General features: G+C 37.8%; 1 protein-coding gene across 1 annotated transcript in view; it reads right to left on the bottom strand.

Moving 5' to 3' along the window:
* The window catches only part of Atp7a (ATPase copper transporting alpha), a 107,700-nt gene that overhangs the window by 30,023 nt on the left and 62,202 nt on the right, over positions 1 to 15,475 (bottom strand). Inside the window, exons 3-9 of the mRNA XM_038316510.1 lie at positions 12,453 to 12,942; positions 11,209 to 11,934; positions 10,000 to 10,179; positions 6,121 to 6,284; positions 3,065 to 3,226; positions 1,641 to 1,717; positions 998 to 1,211 (exon numbers count right to left, since the gene is read on the bottom strand). Of these exons, the coding sequence (XP_038172438.1) occupies positions 998 to 1,211; positions 1,641 to 1,717; positions 3,065 to 3,226; positions 6,121 to 6,284; positions 10,000 to 10,179; positions 11,209 to 11,934; positions 12,453 to 12,942 (2,013 nt within the window). The remainder of the gene's footprint in view (positions 1 to 997; positions 1,212 to 1,640; positions 1,718 to 3,064; positions 3,227 to 6,120; positions 6,285 to 9,999; positions 10,180 to 11,208; positions 11,935 to 12,452; positions 12,943 to 15,475) is intronic.

Genomic DNA, 15,475 nt, shown 5'->3' with positions numbered 1-15,475 from the left:
ATAAAGTATCAATGTTTAAATCCTTTGCCTTTCAACTAATCCATAAACACTAGGAGGATTTTTTTTTGTTTGTTGTTATAGAGCCTCGTAAGTATCTCAGGTTGGCCTTGAACTTGACAAGATCTTCCTTGTCTGTTTCCCAACTCCTAGGATTATAGGCCTGCACCACCACACCTGGCTGTAAAGGGGAAATTTTGAGCTGGAGCAAGTTTGCATTTTAACAGAGTTATGTACAAAAGAAGGGCTTCAAATTGCTGTGCAAGACATTAGGAACATCCTCTAAAAACCAGAGGCTACTTCCTCCCATAAGGAAAGACAAATAGCTATTGAATTTACTTTTTGAGGCTAAACAAGTAAACTAGGAAACAAATTTATAGACTTTGGAAATGGCTTTTGTAAATATATAATACTTAGCCTCTTCCTAAAAGTCAACCACAAACCGTGGGTTCTGTTGGGAAGTATAACAGGAGAGTTTGTCTTTTATTAGTGCAACTGGTATTAATTAGTTGTTATCACAATTGCCTTTTGTTTTGCTTTGGGGTTTTTGGTGGTGCTGCGATTGAACCTGGGGTTCTCTGTAATCTACCACTGAACTACACCCCATCCCTCACTTAAAACCTTTAATGGCGATCAAATAAAGGGAAAACTTATTAAATGGTAGTATAACTTTTTATAGTAAAAATTTATCTCAAAATATGAGTAGAAAAGTATAAAAAGCAAATAACTAAAGAGTCAGAAAGAACTATAAAATTATATATGACAGCACATAGCAATACCCAGTTTTTAAAAATCAAACTTTTTCTCCACTTTATTGTGAAATAATATCCTCTGGCATTAAATGGAGTATATTAGCTATCTTAATTATTTGTAAAGTACCCAGCATAAAATGATCGACTTTTGGCCATGATCTGTTTAACCATGGATAATAACAGTGCCTACCACATTTTGGTTACTTTTTTTCTTTATCAACAAATATACTTGCTAATATGTCACTTGCCTGTACAGGTAGACACAATAAAAGAGACAGCAAATTCATAATGGACAGTCCTGGCAGGATCTGATGCTCCAGGAACATAGAGATCTTTTTTTCATCACTCATATTCTGATTGTGGTGAAGAGTTGCAGGGTGGTGATCCACAACCATCATATATATCATCAGTCCCATTACAGGGATACAGAAAAACAGGCTCACAAGGAACGACCTTTTCCATCTTATATGGGAAACATTTAAAGAAAAAAAGCACATTTTGGTGAGTACCTAAAAGTTAAATATTCTATGTACTACAGAGAAACCCAGATTGTAACCATCTCACCCAGTGTAAGAATGGTATCATGGGGCTGCAGAAACAGCTCAGCAGTTAAGAGCTCCTATTGCTCTTGCAGAGGACTGAAATTCAGTTCCCAGTACCAATGTCAGCTCACAAGCACCTGTAACTCCTGTACCAGCAGGCCCCATGCCCTCTTCTGGCCTCTGCGTAGACTCCTTCATACATGTGGTGTACATTCACACATATACATATACATAATTTTTTTAAAAAGTAAATCTGAAAAAATGCTATAGCAAAATTGACATGCTAACAGGATGTCAAATTTCTAAAAGAAGTTGAAATGCTTTTTATTAACAATTCCAAAGTACTTACTGTTTTATTTCTCGTTTATGATCTAAGTGACTGGCTGACCGATCTTTCTTGACCAAAGAAGCTTCAAAACCTAAGCTCTAAGGAAATTCATAAGAAAAATGTCATTTCACTCAATGCAGAGATACTCTAATCCATGCTGTTATCACTTAGAACAATTCAGTTCAATTCCTGAGTAAAAGTCATTCTGGGGAACAGCAATATAAAGCCGTCCAGAGCTTCCTGCCCTTGAGTACTTTGGTTTCTAAATTAATAGCTCATTGATTTTAGCTACTGTCTATTCTGCTTCTCCCAGACTAGCAATTTCTCTCAAGTGCAATAGAGGTTTTCACCAGGGGCAGTTCACAAAAGCTAGCACTACATTTCATACATTGACCAAGGCCTTGCCTACATAGTTTTTATTCTTGTTCCATCATAAAAAGAACATGAACAAAAATCCTTTTCCCCAATGCAACTAAGTATAAAAAGAGAACAACACCCAAGACGCACACACAGACAGTTATAGATCCCATGTTTTCAATTGCTAGGGAGACAGCTGCCATCTTTTAGCCATTAACAGTGTAACACGGTAAAAAAGAGCAAATGAGTCTGGGGGCAGAGTGATCAGGATCAAGGTCATGGGACTCAACAAGTAAGTTCTCAGGTTCTTTCACCTCTGAAATAAGACGGTAGCCCTGCTGTAAGAATCCAGAACTGAAGCTTGGTAGCACTACTGAGTACCTTCTGAGAGTGGCTAGGGTAGAAAATCAGTAATGTCTGCTTCACAGGTGTCAATGGTATTGATGCCTAAATGAATAGGGTGTTAACTGAAGTATAATATGCTTTCAATCATCAGAACACCAACTTCATAGCACACTAAAACTTTGCATTTTATATATATATATATATATATATATACACACATATATATACATACACGCACACGCGCGCGCACACACACACACACACACACACACATATATTTGCTTAAGACACACTGAAGAACACAAGATAAATTTAGTACAAAGGAAAGGGTTTGGCAGTTGAACTTTAACTTGAAAGTGTCTTTGTTTTATTTTGTTCTGTTTTGCTTTAACAACAAATCATAACACATCTAGCATGATGTCTAATTTCATATTGATTAAGTCTTCCTTATATTATAACTTATACTTTATATCCATTTCTTAAATACTTTGATTGATAGTTTCATCTTAAGACTGCTCACAATTTAATGGTGCAAATGTACCTTTCTCTAAATTTCCCTGATGAAGGCCATAGTGTGGGTGGGGGACAAAATCAGATACACTTACACTAATGTTCTAATGTGAAATAGTCAAAGGGGTTAGAGTCTGTTCATTGTCTGTATCTAATATAAATATAAACCAGATGTGATTCCAGGAAGTATTGACTGGAAAGGTAAGACAGAAAAGCAAAGTCACGGCACTTACTTCAATCGTATGGATAATATCTCTGGGACCAATAATTTCTGGATCATATTTAATATGTGCTTTGTTGGTTGCCAAGGCCACAGAGCAGTAGAAGATCCCTTTGTGTTTTGTGAGAGTAGACTCGATTTTATGGACACATGAGGTACACGTCATTCCTCTTACCTGTTTAAAAACAAAGCCTTTGTTATTGAAACTATCTCTTTTCTTCAGTTCAAAAGGAGTTACCACTTCTAAATAAAAGGACTATCATAACACAGGATATCTGTACAATTAATGTATTTTGATTTGATCATTAGAATCTTGTTTTTCTGAGGGACTGCCACCTCTTTTTTGTTATTATTTATTATGTCTACAATAATCTGTCTGTGTGTATGTCTGCAGGCCAGAAGAGGGCACCAGACCTCATTACAGATGGTTGTGAGCCACCATGTGGTTGCCGGGAATTGAACTCAGGACCTTTGGAAGAGCAGGCAATGCTCTTAACCACTGAGCCATCTCTCTAGCCCTACCTCTGATGTATTCTCAGGGGTAATAAAAAGAATTGGGTCTGAAGACAACTGTACTAAGCTACACATATACTAAAAGCCATGGAGTGCTACATTGTCAGAGTAGGTTATTCAGTATATGTGAGTCATAGATTATCTTGATAAAAACTTAATAAAGAAAAATGAATTCTATTTTTTGTTGTGTACATATATGGTGTGCATGTGTATGTGTTTAAGTGTGGAAAGTTTTGCATGTGCACGAGTGTGTGTGTGTGTGTCTGTGTGTCTATGTTATGTCTAAATGCATACACATGTATGAAGGCCAGAGGGTCAAACTGGATATCTTACTTAATTGCTCTACTTTATTCACTGGGATTAATGAAGCAACATCTCTAGCTGAACACAAAATTCACTCTTTTCTGGCTTCCAAGGGCACCCTAATACATGTGGCATATATTAAAGTGCATGTACACACAAATACAAATAAAACTTTTAAAAATTATGTTATGTGTATGGGTGTGTTTTGCCAACATATGTCTTTGCACCACGTGTGTATGGTGCCCTTGCAAGCCAGAATAAGGTGCCAAATACCCTGGGACTAGAGTTAAAGATGGTTGTGAGCCTCTATATAGGTGCTGAGGTTTAAACCTGGTCCTCTAGAAGAGCAGCCAGTGTTCTTACCTGCTAAGCCATCTGTCCAGCCCACTTAGAAACTTTTAAATAAGGGCTAGAGAGACGGTTCAACAGTTAAGAGCACTTGCTGATCTTACCGAAGACCCAAGTGGGTTAACACAACTGCCTGTAATTCCAGCTCCAAGGAATATGACATCCTCTTCTGACCTCCTGAAGATACCTGCAGGCATGTTCAATATATATAGAAAAACACACATATGTATAAATAAAACTATTTTAAGTAAGTAAAAAGTTAAGTAAATGCCTCTAAAATTTCTCCATAAAAGCAAGAAAAGGTTTTAAATTGTCTTAACCAATTTGTTTTTCAACTTGTAGATATCCAGGAAGCATTTATTTAAAACCAAATCAGGAATTTTGATAAAAACCAGCAAGCTGTGTGGTATTACAATCTGTTGCATTCTCTTCTCTTCTTCTCCATTCTGTGGGAGGGAACTAAGAGTCCACAAAGATGAAGAAAAACAACAGTGTATCCACTGGACATCCCAGAACAAAGAGCTCATTCAGAGCCTCCTTTCCAGAGAACTGAGCGTTTCACCTGTCAGATGGACCTTGGAAATAGCCCCTGCAAAAATGTCTACCCTGACTGGATGGCTGGAAATCACTGAGTGAAAAAAAAAACTCCTTCCTGGGAAACATTTCTTAGCATGCAATGGTTTCATTATTTAGGGGAAGTAGACAAAAGCTCCCATTCCCAATCAAGAAGCTATTTCCAATTAACAACCATTCACAAAGAAAAAACTAGATTCTTCAAGAGTCTCTGAGTATCCAAACCCCACTTAAGTGCAGGCCCCATGCCCAGCAGTAGATGGCCAAGACAAAACAAACCCAAATTAGTTTTGGAGATTTGTTGTCTCATATTGCTTTGTTAAGACTTTCTTTTTAACTTTGCTGATCTTTTTCTAGTATATTATGGTTTAGTACTTTGTGTTTTTATGGGTTTGTGTATGTATGTATGTGTGTCTGTTCTGTGTGTACAAGTTTATGCCTTTTTCATGCTCTTTATTAGTTTTTTGCTCTTTCAGTCATTTTTGTCTTTTCTATTTACTTGTCTGTTTTCTTAAGAGAAAAAGGAGTTGGAAGGGTAGGAAGGATCTGGGAGGAAACAGGGAGGGAAAACTATAATCAGAATATATTGTATAAAGATAACTTTAATTTCAATAAAAATATATTTTTGTTTTTCAATTTTTATTTTTATTTACTTCATTAGTTCTTTGAGAATTTCGTACAATGTATTTTGATAATAACCTCATCTCCCACAATTCTTCCTATATCCACACCCCCTTCCCCACCCAACTTTTTGTGTCCTCTTGTTTAATTTTTTTAAACCCATCAGGTTCAATTTTTTTCTTTACACTAGAGTTACTTTATACAAAGTTGGTTTATCTTTTTCTTTCATTTCCCTTTCCTTGAGACAATGTTTCACTATGTAGTACAGGCTGACCTCAACTCCCAGGAATCCTCCTATCTCTGCTTCCCAAATGCTGAAATTATGAGCATCCACAATCGCACCCCACTATTTTTAATGCATTTATTTACATATGGTATACGAGGATGACTTTCCAGAGTCAGCTGTCTCCTTTCACCACGTAGGTCACGAAGACAAACCTCTGGTCATCAGACTTATTGGCAAGCACCTTTACTGGCTGAGTCATCTTGCCAGGAGCCACACCTAATTTTGGTTTTTAAAAAGATAATAATTCCATTCCACGCTTGAAGACTGCCATTAAGTCAAAGCCTTCTATTTTTTAGCTTCCTTCATTTTCATTATATGCCCTATTTTCCAAGGTTTTAGTTACCTATATCTATAACAATTTTTCTCTGAAAGCCTCTCCAAGTTTCTGTTAGAAGTCTGTTAATAATACACAAGTTCCTACTCACAACAAGTTCCAAAACGCCATCCCCTTCATCAGCATTTTCCATCACCATGGCTCCAAATCCAAGCTCTCGGATAAACTCTGCTATCATTGGGGGTTGAATGACAGCTGGGTTATACCTTACTTCTGCTTTGCCGGCCATCAGGGCCACAAGTACAGAATATATTCCTGGAAACATTGGTAAGAAAAACAATGCACGTAATAAGTTTTACCAAAAACATAATGATGCTAAAACTATTTTCATATATTTTAGTTGACTGCAAAAGTATTAAAAAAATTTGAAGAAATTTACTACTTAATTCTTTATACAAGTCTTAAACTGAAACAATTTCAAACTGTTTTCAAAGGAGGCCTTAGTTTCTTAAACTTATTCTACAAAGTTTTAAATATATATATTTATATATACATATATATGTAGAAGGGACAACAACATGTTTCACCCTCACCGAGCTTAAACTATTATCAATAAAATTTGGCTCACCTGTTTTTGTTCAAGGAAAATCTCACTATGCAACCTTAACTGGCCTGGAACCTGCTATACAGACCAGGTTAGCCTTGAATTAGAACTCATAGAAACCTGCCTGCCTCTGTGCCCCAAGTGCTAGGATTAAAGATATGTACCACTACCCCTGGATCATCCTTTTTTCCTGAAACAGGGTTTCTCTGTAGCTTTGGAGTCCATCCTGGAACTAGCTCTTGTAGACCAAGCTGGCCTCTGCCTCCCAAGTGCTGGGATTAAAGGTGTGTGCCACCACCGCCCAGGTCTATTTTATTTTTTACAGACAGAATCTTGCTGTCATTCAAGCTAACATACAAGTCCTAGACACAAGCTGTCTTCCTGTCCCAGCCTATCAGATGGCCAGGAGCACAGGAGTCACAACAACTGTTTCTTGTTTATCTACATTCTTACTGATTGTACTCCTAGCCCTCTATCCAGATTATGTTGAAGCAAATCCCAAACACCCATTACTTTGTATGCAAATATTTAAATATGAATCTCTAAAATCTCCTTACAAACAACCACAATAGGACAGGGAATGTAGTGGTAGAACAGTTGCTTAGTATGTGTGAGTTTCAATTACACACCACATAAACAACATCTTCACATGTAAAACAATATTCTTAAACCTGTTAATTTAACAGTTTTGTGTCCAAATTAGGATCCAAATAAGACAGATATATGAAAATGAGATAAATCTATATCTTATAGAAAAAAATTACTTTTAGAAACTAATAAAACCGGGGCTGAGGATGCAGCTCAGTTGGTAGAGTGCTAGCCTAGAACACATGAGACTCTGAGTTGTAGCCCATAAAACTGGACACAGTAGTACATGTCTGGCATCCTAGCATTCAAGAGGTGGCAGTAGGAGGATGAGAATTTCAAGAATATCTTTGGCTATATAAAACCCTGTTTCAAAAACAAAAACAAAAACTAATTCCCTTCCTAAGAGAAAGGAAGGGAATTCTACACTTGAGAATTATAATCAAGAATCTAAGAATCTACTAATATACATATCATAATATTGTCAAATGACAGATAATTAAAAATTCTCAAATTTTACTGTCTCATATTAATCTCAAAAGGTACTATATAACCTGTTAATAAAGCAAATGAATTCACTATCTGACAGAAATGCTGTTTGCAGATGCAAACTTTTGTTATTCATTTCTACTTCCCTACGCCAGCTGTAGCTGTAACTGCCAAGAAGATACTAACAGCACACAACAAAAATGGCTCTTTCTGGGAATCAATGGTAGGTGGAAGATACTAACAAGGAATTAGGATTTAAAATCTACAGATCTCTGGGCAGTGGTAGCCTTTAATCCCAGCACTCAGGGGGCAGAGGCAGGCAGATCTCTGTGAGTTCGAGGCAGCCTGGTCTACAAAGTAAGTTCCAGGATGGCCAAGGCTACACAGAGAAACCCAGTCTCAAAACAAACAAATAAACAAAAAAGAACCCAAAGTCAGTTCTGAAATCTAATTAAAAAAACAAATATTAATTTATGAACAGATTATACTTGTAAAAGTACCTAATATAATCTAAATCTTCTATATAAAGTGCTTACATTTTTAGTTTTATAGGTACAAAATTATTCAGATGATCAGAGAAAATGTCTGTATGAAGAGCAGTGGTGGCGTACGTCCTTAATCCCAGCACTCAGGAGGCAGAGGCAGGCGGAGCTCTGTGAGTGGGAGCTGGCCTGGTGTGAATTCTAGGCTAGCAAGGGCTGCATAGTGAGATCCTGTCTTTAAAAAAAAATGACAGAGAAGAGTAATAAAGATGATTCAGAATAAATCTTTGTGCTTCTGTTGAATGTACTTAGAAGCCTGGCAAAAACAGAGTATAACTTTTCAAATTTCAAACAGCAGATATTTTAATTTTAACAAATCTCTGAAGCATAACAAGAGCTCTTTCTAATCTTTTCCACCTCGGGGGTGGTACTGGACAATTGAACACAAACGTCACAGAGACTAGACATGGCCCACACACTGCCAATGAGCTGTGCTGTACTGTGGACTTTCACTCTTAGAACCTCTGGGCTTTTTAAGTAATGCAACACAGACTTAATGAGGAGCTTGGTACTCCTTAGTTCCACAGGCTAAGGCCAACAGTTAAGAGGTGGTAAAAAGGACGACAGGGGTTAGCCAAGAGAATTAGCTTAACAAATTTTAAAATGGGGGCTGGGATTGTCACTTAATATCCAAGTATGCATTTAGCTTTCTCGAGGCCCTGAGAAGACAATTATAACTAGCACTGACATTATCTCATGAAAAGGAAATTTCTGTAGTACTTCTCAAACAGGAACTGTTCAAACTTCCTCTGCATTCATTTGCCTGTCAACATTCATTTATTCCCCCCCCCTCCTTTCCTTCTTCCCTTTTCATTTTTGAAATAGGATCTCACTATGTAGTGCTAGGTGTCCTCGACCTGGCTATGCAGACCAGCCTGACCTCAAATTCACAGAGATCTGTGTGTTTCTGCCATTCTTTTCCTTTCTAATGAATCACACAAAGCCTTGACTGCAGTCAGGAACAGTGGGGGCTGAAATGAATAATGCACAAATAACCAAATGAAGGCACAATGAACCAAAGATATATGTCTTACATTTCACAAAATAATCTTCTAGTCTTATTATAAAAGATGATGTGCTAATTACACTTGAAATAATTTCCTCAATTTCCAGGATATGCTTGCCACATTAATCCTTACTTCCTTAACTAGCCCTTGTGAGTAACATCTATCATCAAGACATTAAGGGTTAGGTCAACACCAAACGTAAGACTTTGGTTTCATTAAACATAATCACATATATATACGGTTAACTAAGCTACTGTGCTATACTGAAACACCTATAAATATGAATATAAATTTGAGCCAAAACAGCCGAGTGACTGAAGAAAAACTATGGTGCTGATTTTTGAAGATTCTGTAACCTGAAGTGAAAAGACACACTACTAAGCAACATAGACTTCCTACCACAAGGGAAGATCAGAGGTCAAACTGTTTCAAGAGACAAATATGGCTGGGCTCTCGTGCTTTATATAGATAAGACAATAGCTAACTCATATCATTATCACTTTTAAGGAAAACTTTAACAAAAATGTAGTTTCTCATAGTCCATTATAGCCATGGTTCATAAAAGTAAGGCTTTGCATTTCTTTTGGCTATAAAGTTTTCAGTAAATTTCATTGGCACTAAAATGTGACCATAAGATAAATGAAATAACACTAACAAAAACTACCAGAAATTCAGAGTTGCTCTCTGAATCGAGGATTTTCTTTACGAAGTCTTGGGAAGAATTATAAGCATGGATACAAAATACAAATGGGAAATAATCTGGAAATAAGTCCATAAAATTACAAAACTTAAAAGTGTCTTACCTTCTTCTCGTCTTAGATTCCGTTCAATGTTTGCTACACAAGAAGCACAAGTCATTCCAGAGACCTGTATGTAACACTTGCTATGGACTGGTGTCATCACACTATCTGGCTCATTAGTTGAGGGCAAAAGTGGTGTTTCCAGTGAGGGTTGAGCTATCACTACCAATGGCTCGTTTGCGTCTGGTGGAAAAAGAAAGGTTCTTTTCATTTGTGGTATTAATTACTCTCCGGCTGCCACGCTGTCACATGTCACATATGTCACAGTCCATGCCTCCATACCTGGCAATCCATTTTTTAAAATCAGTAAATTCCTAAAAGCCCTCAACAAATACATTGTTATTACCCTTTCTCAGCAATGACTTTGAATTTCTTTACTGACCACCCAGGTACCAAGAAAATCTGACCCAAGTGAATATCTAAAACTTTAGTCATAATTTTAAAAAAAACCAAAACCAAAACCCTTTAGTCCTGTCAGATTCTTCTAACCATTATCTCCAAACCCAACCCCAAGTAGAGACTAATTGGTTACCAGACAGTTCTTACGCTTGTATTTAAGTGGCATTATCATGCTGGCAATTTGTACATGACATTAAAAGAATTCTTCCTTATCTATGGGAGATATTTTTCAGTGGGTTCATGAAAGTATCAATAAAACTGCTACCCTATGATGTGTGTATGTATACACATATATATGTGATACAGTTTAATTTACAAATGAGGCATAGTAAGGGCTTAACAACTGACAATAAAACAGAATAATTATAACAATAAATACACTGTTAATCATTGAGCCATCTCTCTAACCTCCTCACATGGCTTTTTGTACAGTGTAGCACATCCAGGTATAAACCACCATGTTTGGTCGGCCTTTAGCTTTTTAGGCTCATGATATTTTAGGCATTTTATACACACTGGTGACAACTGCCACAGGACTCATTTGTAAGAAGCGGAATTTCAGCCTGGTATGGTGGTGCATGCCCTTAATCCTAGCATTAAGCAGGTAGAGACGGAGGAATGTCTGCGAGTTCAAGGCCAGTCAGGTTGATAGAGTTAGTGAGTTTCATACCAGCAAGGGCTACATAGTAAAACCCTATCTCAAAAAAGGTGGAATTTTAGTAACTGTGAATATTTTCTTGTTGCTAAATGCCAAGTAAAGAAACAAAATAGGAATATAAAAATATTAGGGATATCAAAGAAAAATATAATTACCTGGCAAGATAGCATCAAATCCCATGTCTTCAATTGCTTCTCGCAAGGTTTCTGGAGAAGTTAGTAGAGGATCATATTCAACAGTCCCAGTACTATTCGCAAGGGAAACACGGATGGATTTTACACCTGGTTTTTTTGATATGACACCCTCTATAGACTGGACACAAGAATTACAAGTCATGCCATTAATGTTAATCACAGTTTCTTGGGTCAGAGGCTGGCTAACTAAGTTCAAAGGCATCTTTTGAAGAGATGAACTGGAGGGAGAGCTGGGGGTATTTTCAACTTCATTTGCAATACTAACTCTGTATTGCCTTGGCGAAACATCCTCTATTGCTTTTCTCAGTGTTTCTGGAGTGACTGAGCTTGCATTGTACTTTATAATGGCTGACCTATTCTCTAAAGAAACGACTATACTGCTTACATACTGAAGTGTAGATAAAGCACTTTCGATATTTGACACACATGATTTACAGTGCATGCCCTCTATGATGAATGTGGCTGTTGAATCACTGGGATAAGATGGGATCTTTTGCTGTGATCCTTCTGGGGATTTGACTGGTGTATTCTTCAGGCGCTCGACATCAATGGTTCCCAATTTGAGGTACTTGGGCTGCTTTTTTATGAAAGCTGGGAAGCCCACAGCTTCAATCTGCTTCTTTATTTCCTCTGCGGTGATCAGATGAGGTTGATAAACAATAGTAGCTTCTTGGTTGTCTAGGGACACTAAATAATAAATAGAAACATATTTAACTTAGTTATTCCTGGGCCACTTCACAGTCAATCGTTGTTTCTCCCTCACTCTTCTCAATGCTTTTTCTTAAATACTTTTGTGCTTTTCAGAAAAAGGGACTGACATATATTGGAAACAAGCAAAAGACATGACCACTGTTCCTATGGTCTCCATATTTCTGGATCACCCCAGTAGAAATACATTAGAGGTAAAGAACACCCCAGGCAGCCTGTTGAGGAAGCCTGAACGCCGTAAATTGTTACTGCAGCTGCCTCTTCTACTAAACTAAAGTTCAAGACTCTCATAACCTTTCATTATAATCATTAACGTCACTAACATTAATCCTGAGAATATGCTACGCCTCCAACTTCAATGAAGCAGGAAGCAATTGCAGGCCCACGGATCGAAGCTCATGCTTGGGAAGAAAGCAAAAAGTTTAAAGATCAAAACACAAAAGAACTTTACAAAACAAGCCAAAAAAAGAAAGAGAGAGAGAGCACAGACAAATTACCTTTAATTCGCTGAACACCTTGCAGCTTCCCAACTTTGCCTTCAATGGTGCTAGTGCACGAATGGCAGGTCATCCCTTCCACTTTCATCTTCAGCATGACTTCCCCGGCCTGAGGTGTGCTGTGTTCGTCACACGCTCCTGACATTTTCTCCTGACTTCCCACGTCTAAACTGAGGTCTGGGACCAGCTCCACAATCTGACTGGCACTCACTAGAGAAGGGATTATGGTTACTACTGCAGTTCTTTGCTGAGGGGAAATCTTAACGCCAGTCACACCCTTGGTCTTGAGCAATGTGCTTTGGATATGGTCCCATGGCAGAGCCAGTGGAGCAGTAACAGTCAGAAACACAGTATTGGTTAAAACAGGGAGAGGGCTGACGTTGTGGAGAAGAGCATCAAAGCCCATGTCATCGATAGCTTCTTGGAGGGTCTTTGGAGTCTGAAGTTTAGGGTCAAAAATAATAGTTGCATTTTTTTCTTCTAGTGAAACCTTTTGGAAAGAAATTTCAGAAGTTAGTTTAGCTCAACTATATGACCTAGGAATTAAGAATAACAGGAATTGAGAAGGGGCAGTGGTGCACAGGCCTTTAATTCCAGCATTTGGGAGGCAGAGATAGGCAGATCTCTGTGAGTTCAAGGTCAGCCTGGTCTATAAAACGAGTTCCAGGACAGTCAAGGCTACATAGTAAGACTCTTGTTTTTTTGGTTTTTGGTTTTTTTTTTTTTAAAGGAGGGAGGAAAGGAAGAAGATGAATATCAATGATCAAGAACCAAGCCTTCCTGAGCCATTTCATATTCCAAGACTAGCTCCAGGACACTTAGTTCACACACTGGCCTTCCCTGATAAAGACCTCATCAAAGACCTCTTTTCTGCAGCAGATCAAGACTATTATAGAACGTCCACAACTGGTCAAAAATGCAGAGTACCAATATATATTCATTCCCAATTGATACATCTGCAACACAAATCCTACACCTGAAGCTCAGGGAATATTGCAAGAGAGGGCAGAAAGATCATAAGAGTCAAAAGACCAGGATATCTGCTAAGAGATAGTGTCTTCTATGCATGACAAAGAAGATGAATCCAAGAAACCACAACAATATGGTTGTCTAAACAAGACCTGCACAATGACAGTATCAGTTGACATGTCAGTGTAAGTAGAAAAAAAAGTCACATACTCCCACCCCTAGATATAGAGATAAAGTCCAATAATGGTTGCTGAGAGATGGAGAATCAGTCTTCTCCAAATGGTGGTCATCCCTAAACATGAGTAATATTAAATGGACTCATCGGTGTGTGTGTGTGTGTGTAAACATGTAGCAATAATAATTAAAGAAGTAAGAGGCCATAAATTTGAGAGTGAGTGGTGGGGGAACATAGGAGGAACTGGAAAGGGGGACAAAGGGGAAGAAATGAGGTAAATACCTGTACTCATGTGCAAAATTTTCAACAAAATAAATTTAAAAGTAAAATATGCTAGGAAAAGAATATCAATCACACCACATTCAAGAAGGATGAAATAAATAACAGTACTAGAAACTAGCAGTTTCTCAACTATGTTTTCACCTTTACTACTCTTGCTGGAAAGAAACACAAAATGTTTTATTCACCCAGAAGAACAATGTGTAGGCCTTCATAACTGTGGTACCAATCAGATAATCAAAGTAGGTGCACTGACAAGCACACTCTAGAATCTCATCACAGAATACAGACTATACTTTCCTAATATATCTTTTCATAAATTACTGCAACATGTCACATTATACGGATTTAAAAGGTTATACAAGAAATAGTACTACTATAGGAAATAAAAGGTAGGGCTGGAGAGATGGCTCAGTAGTTCAGGGCATCCGCTGTACAATCATGACAACCGGAGGTCATATCCCAGCACCTATATAACAATCTAGGTATCCAGCACACAGCTTTTAGCTCAGCAAAGAGTGAGGGAGAGACAGGAGGATGGTTGGGCTTGCTGGCTTCCATAGCTGAGAAAAATGTAAGAAGGAACTTGCCTCAAGAGGAAAGGGGAGAATGTAGTAGATGAGGATGCTCTTTAGCCTTTGAGTACCCATGAGCCCTCACATCCATGTCTATAAAGAAAAAAACCTTTTAAAATATAAAATGCAAGTAAATATAAAGTCCAATCCTTTAAAAATATTAATTAAAGGGTTGAGGTATAACTCAGTGACAGAGTGGATGCTTCACATGCACAAGACCCTGGATATAATGCCCTAGATATAATTCTCAGTAAGCACACACATACACATACACAGAGGCTGGGCATAAGCCCCATTACCTTCCAGGGTTTTCAGAAGTAGGAAAGTTCTTTGTTGCAGTAATAAGTTATCAAATAATTGTAAACAAAGAACAGCTAACATTTACTAAGCACTTGTTACGTGTGCCAGGAAATGGGATTCTTAGGTCACAAAGCTGAACATGCCACACTCACATGGATCAACACTAGGACAGAGAATAGAGAAGGTGGCTAACCATTGGTCCATGACACTACAGCTCAGAAAAGGCTCCTTCAAGAAAATAATGCTTATTAAATGATAAAGGGATTCATCACATACGAAGAAACTGCAGACAAACAGAAGCACAAAGGTAGAAAGATATGAAGCCTAGGAATGAAAGGATTGCTCTATTATGGGGTCTTACGTCAATAATAGTATATAATCTACCTTAATGATAATAGAGTATCATAAAAAAGTTACACAGGGGAACAGCATGAGATCTCTATCTTAAACAATCATTGCCTAGAAGATTATGGGCTGGTTGGAGAGATACCAATTAGGAAGCTACTCTAATTGCAACAACATAACACAGGCTCTGAATTAAGACATGTGCATGAGAAAAAAGGGAACAGAAGCAGCTCCAAGACATGCTTAGCACAGGGAGACCCAGCAACAAATACAGATGGTAAGATGACTTGTAGATTTCTAGCTTGGGCCAATGGGCAGATGGTAGTGATGTTAAATTATATAAGGGAGGGGGACAAGAGGTAGTTAGCAGATTAAAATAA

This window comes from Arvicola amphibius, chromosome X (assembly GCF_903992535.2).
Source record: "Arvicola amphibius chromosome X, mArvAmp1.2, whole genome shotgun sequence".
Lineage (NCBI taxonomy): Eukaryota > Metazoa > Chordata > Mammalia > Rodentia > Cricetidae > Arvicola > Arvicola amphibius.
This window is presented reverse-complemented; position numbering and strand designations above follow the sequence as displayed.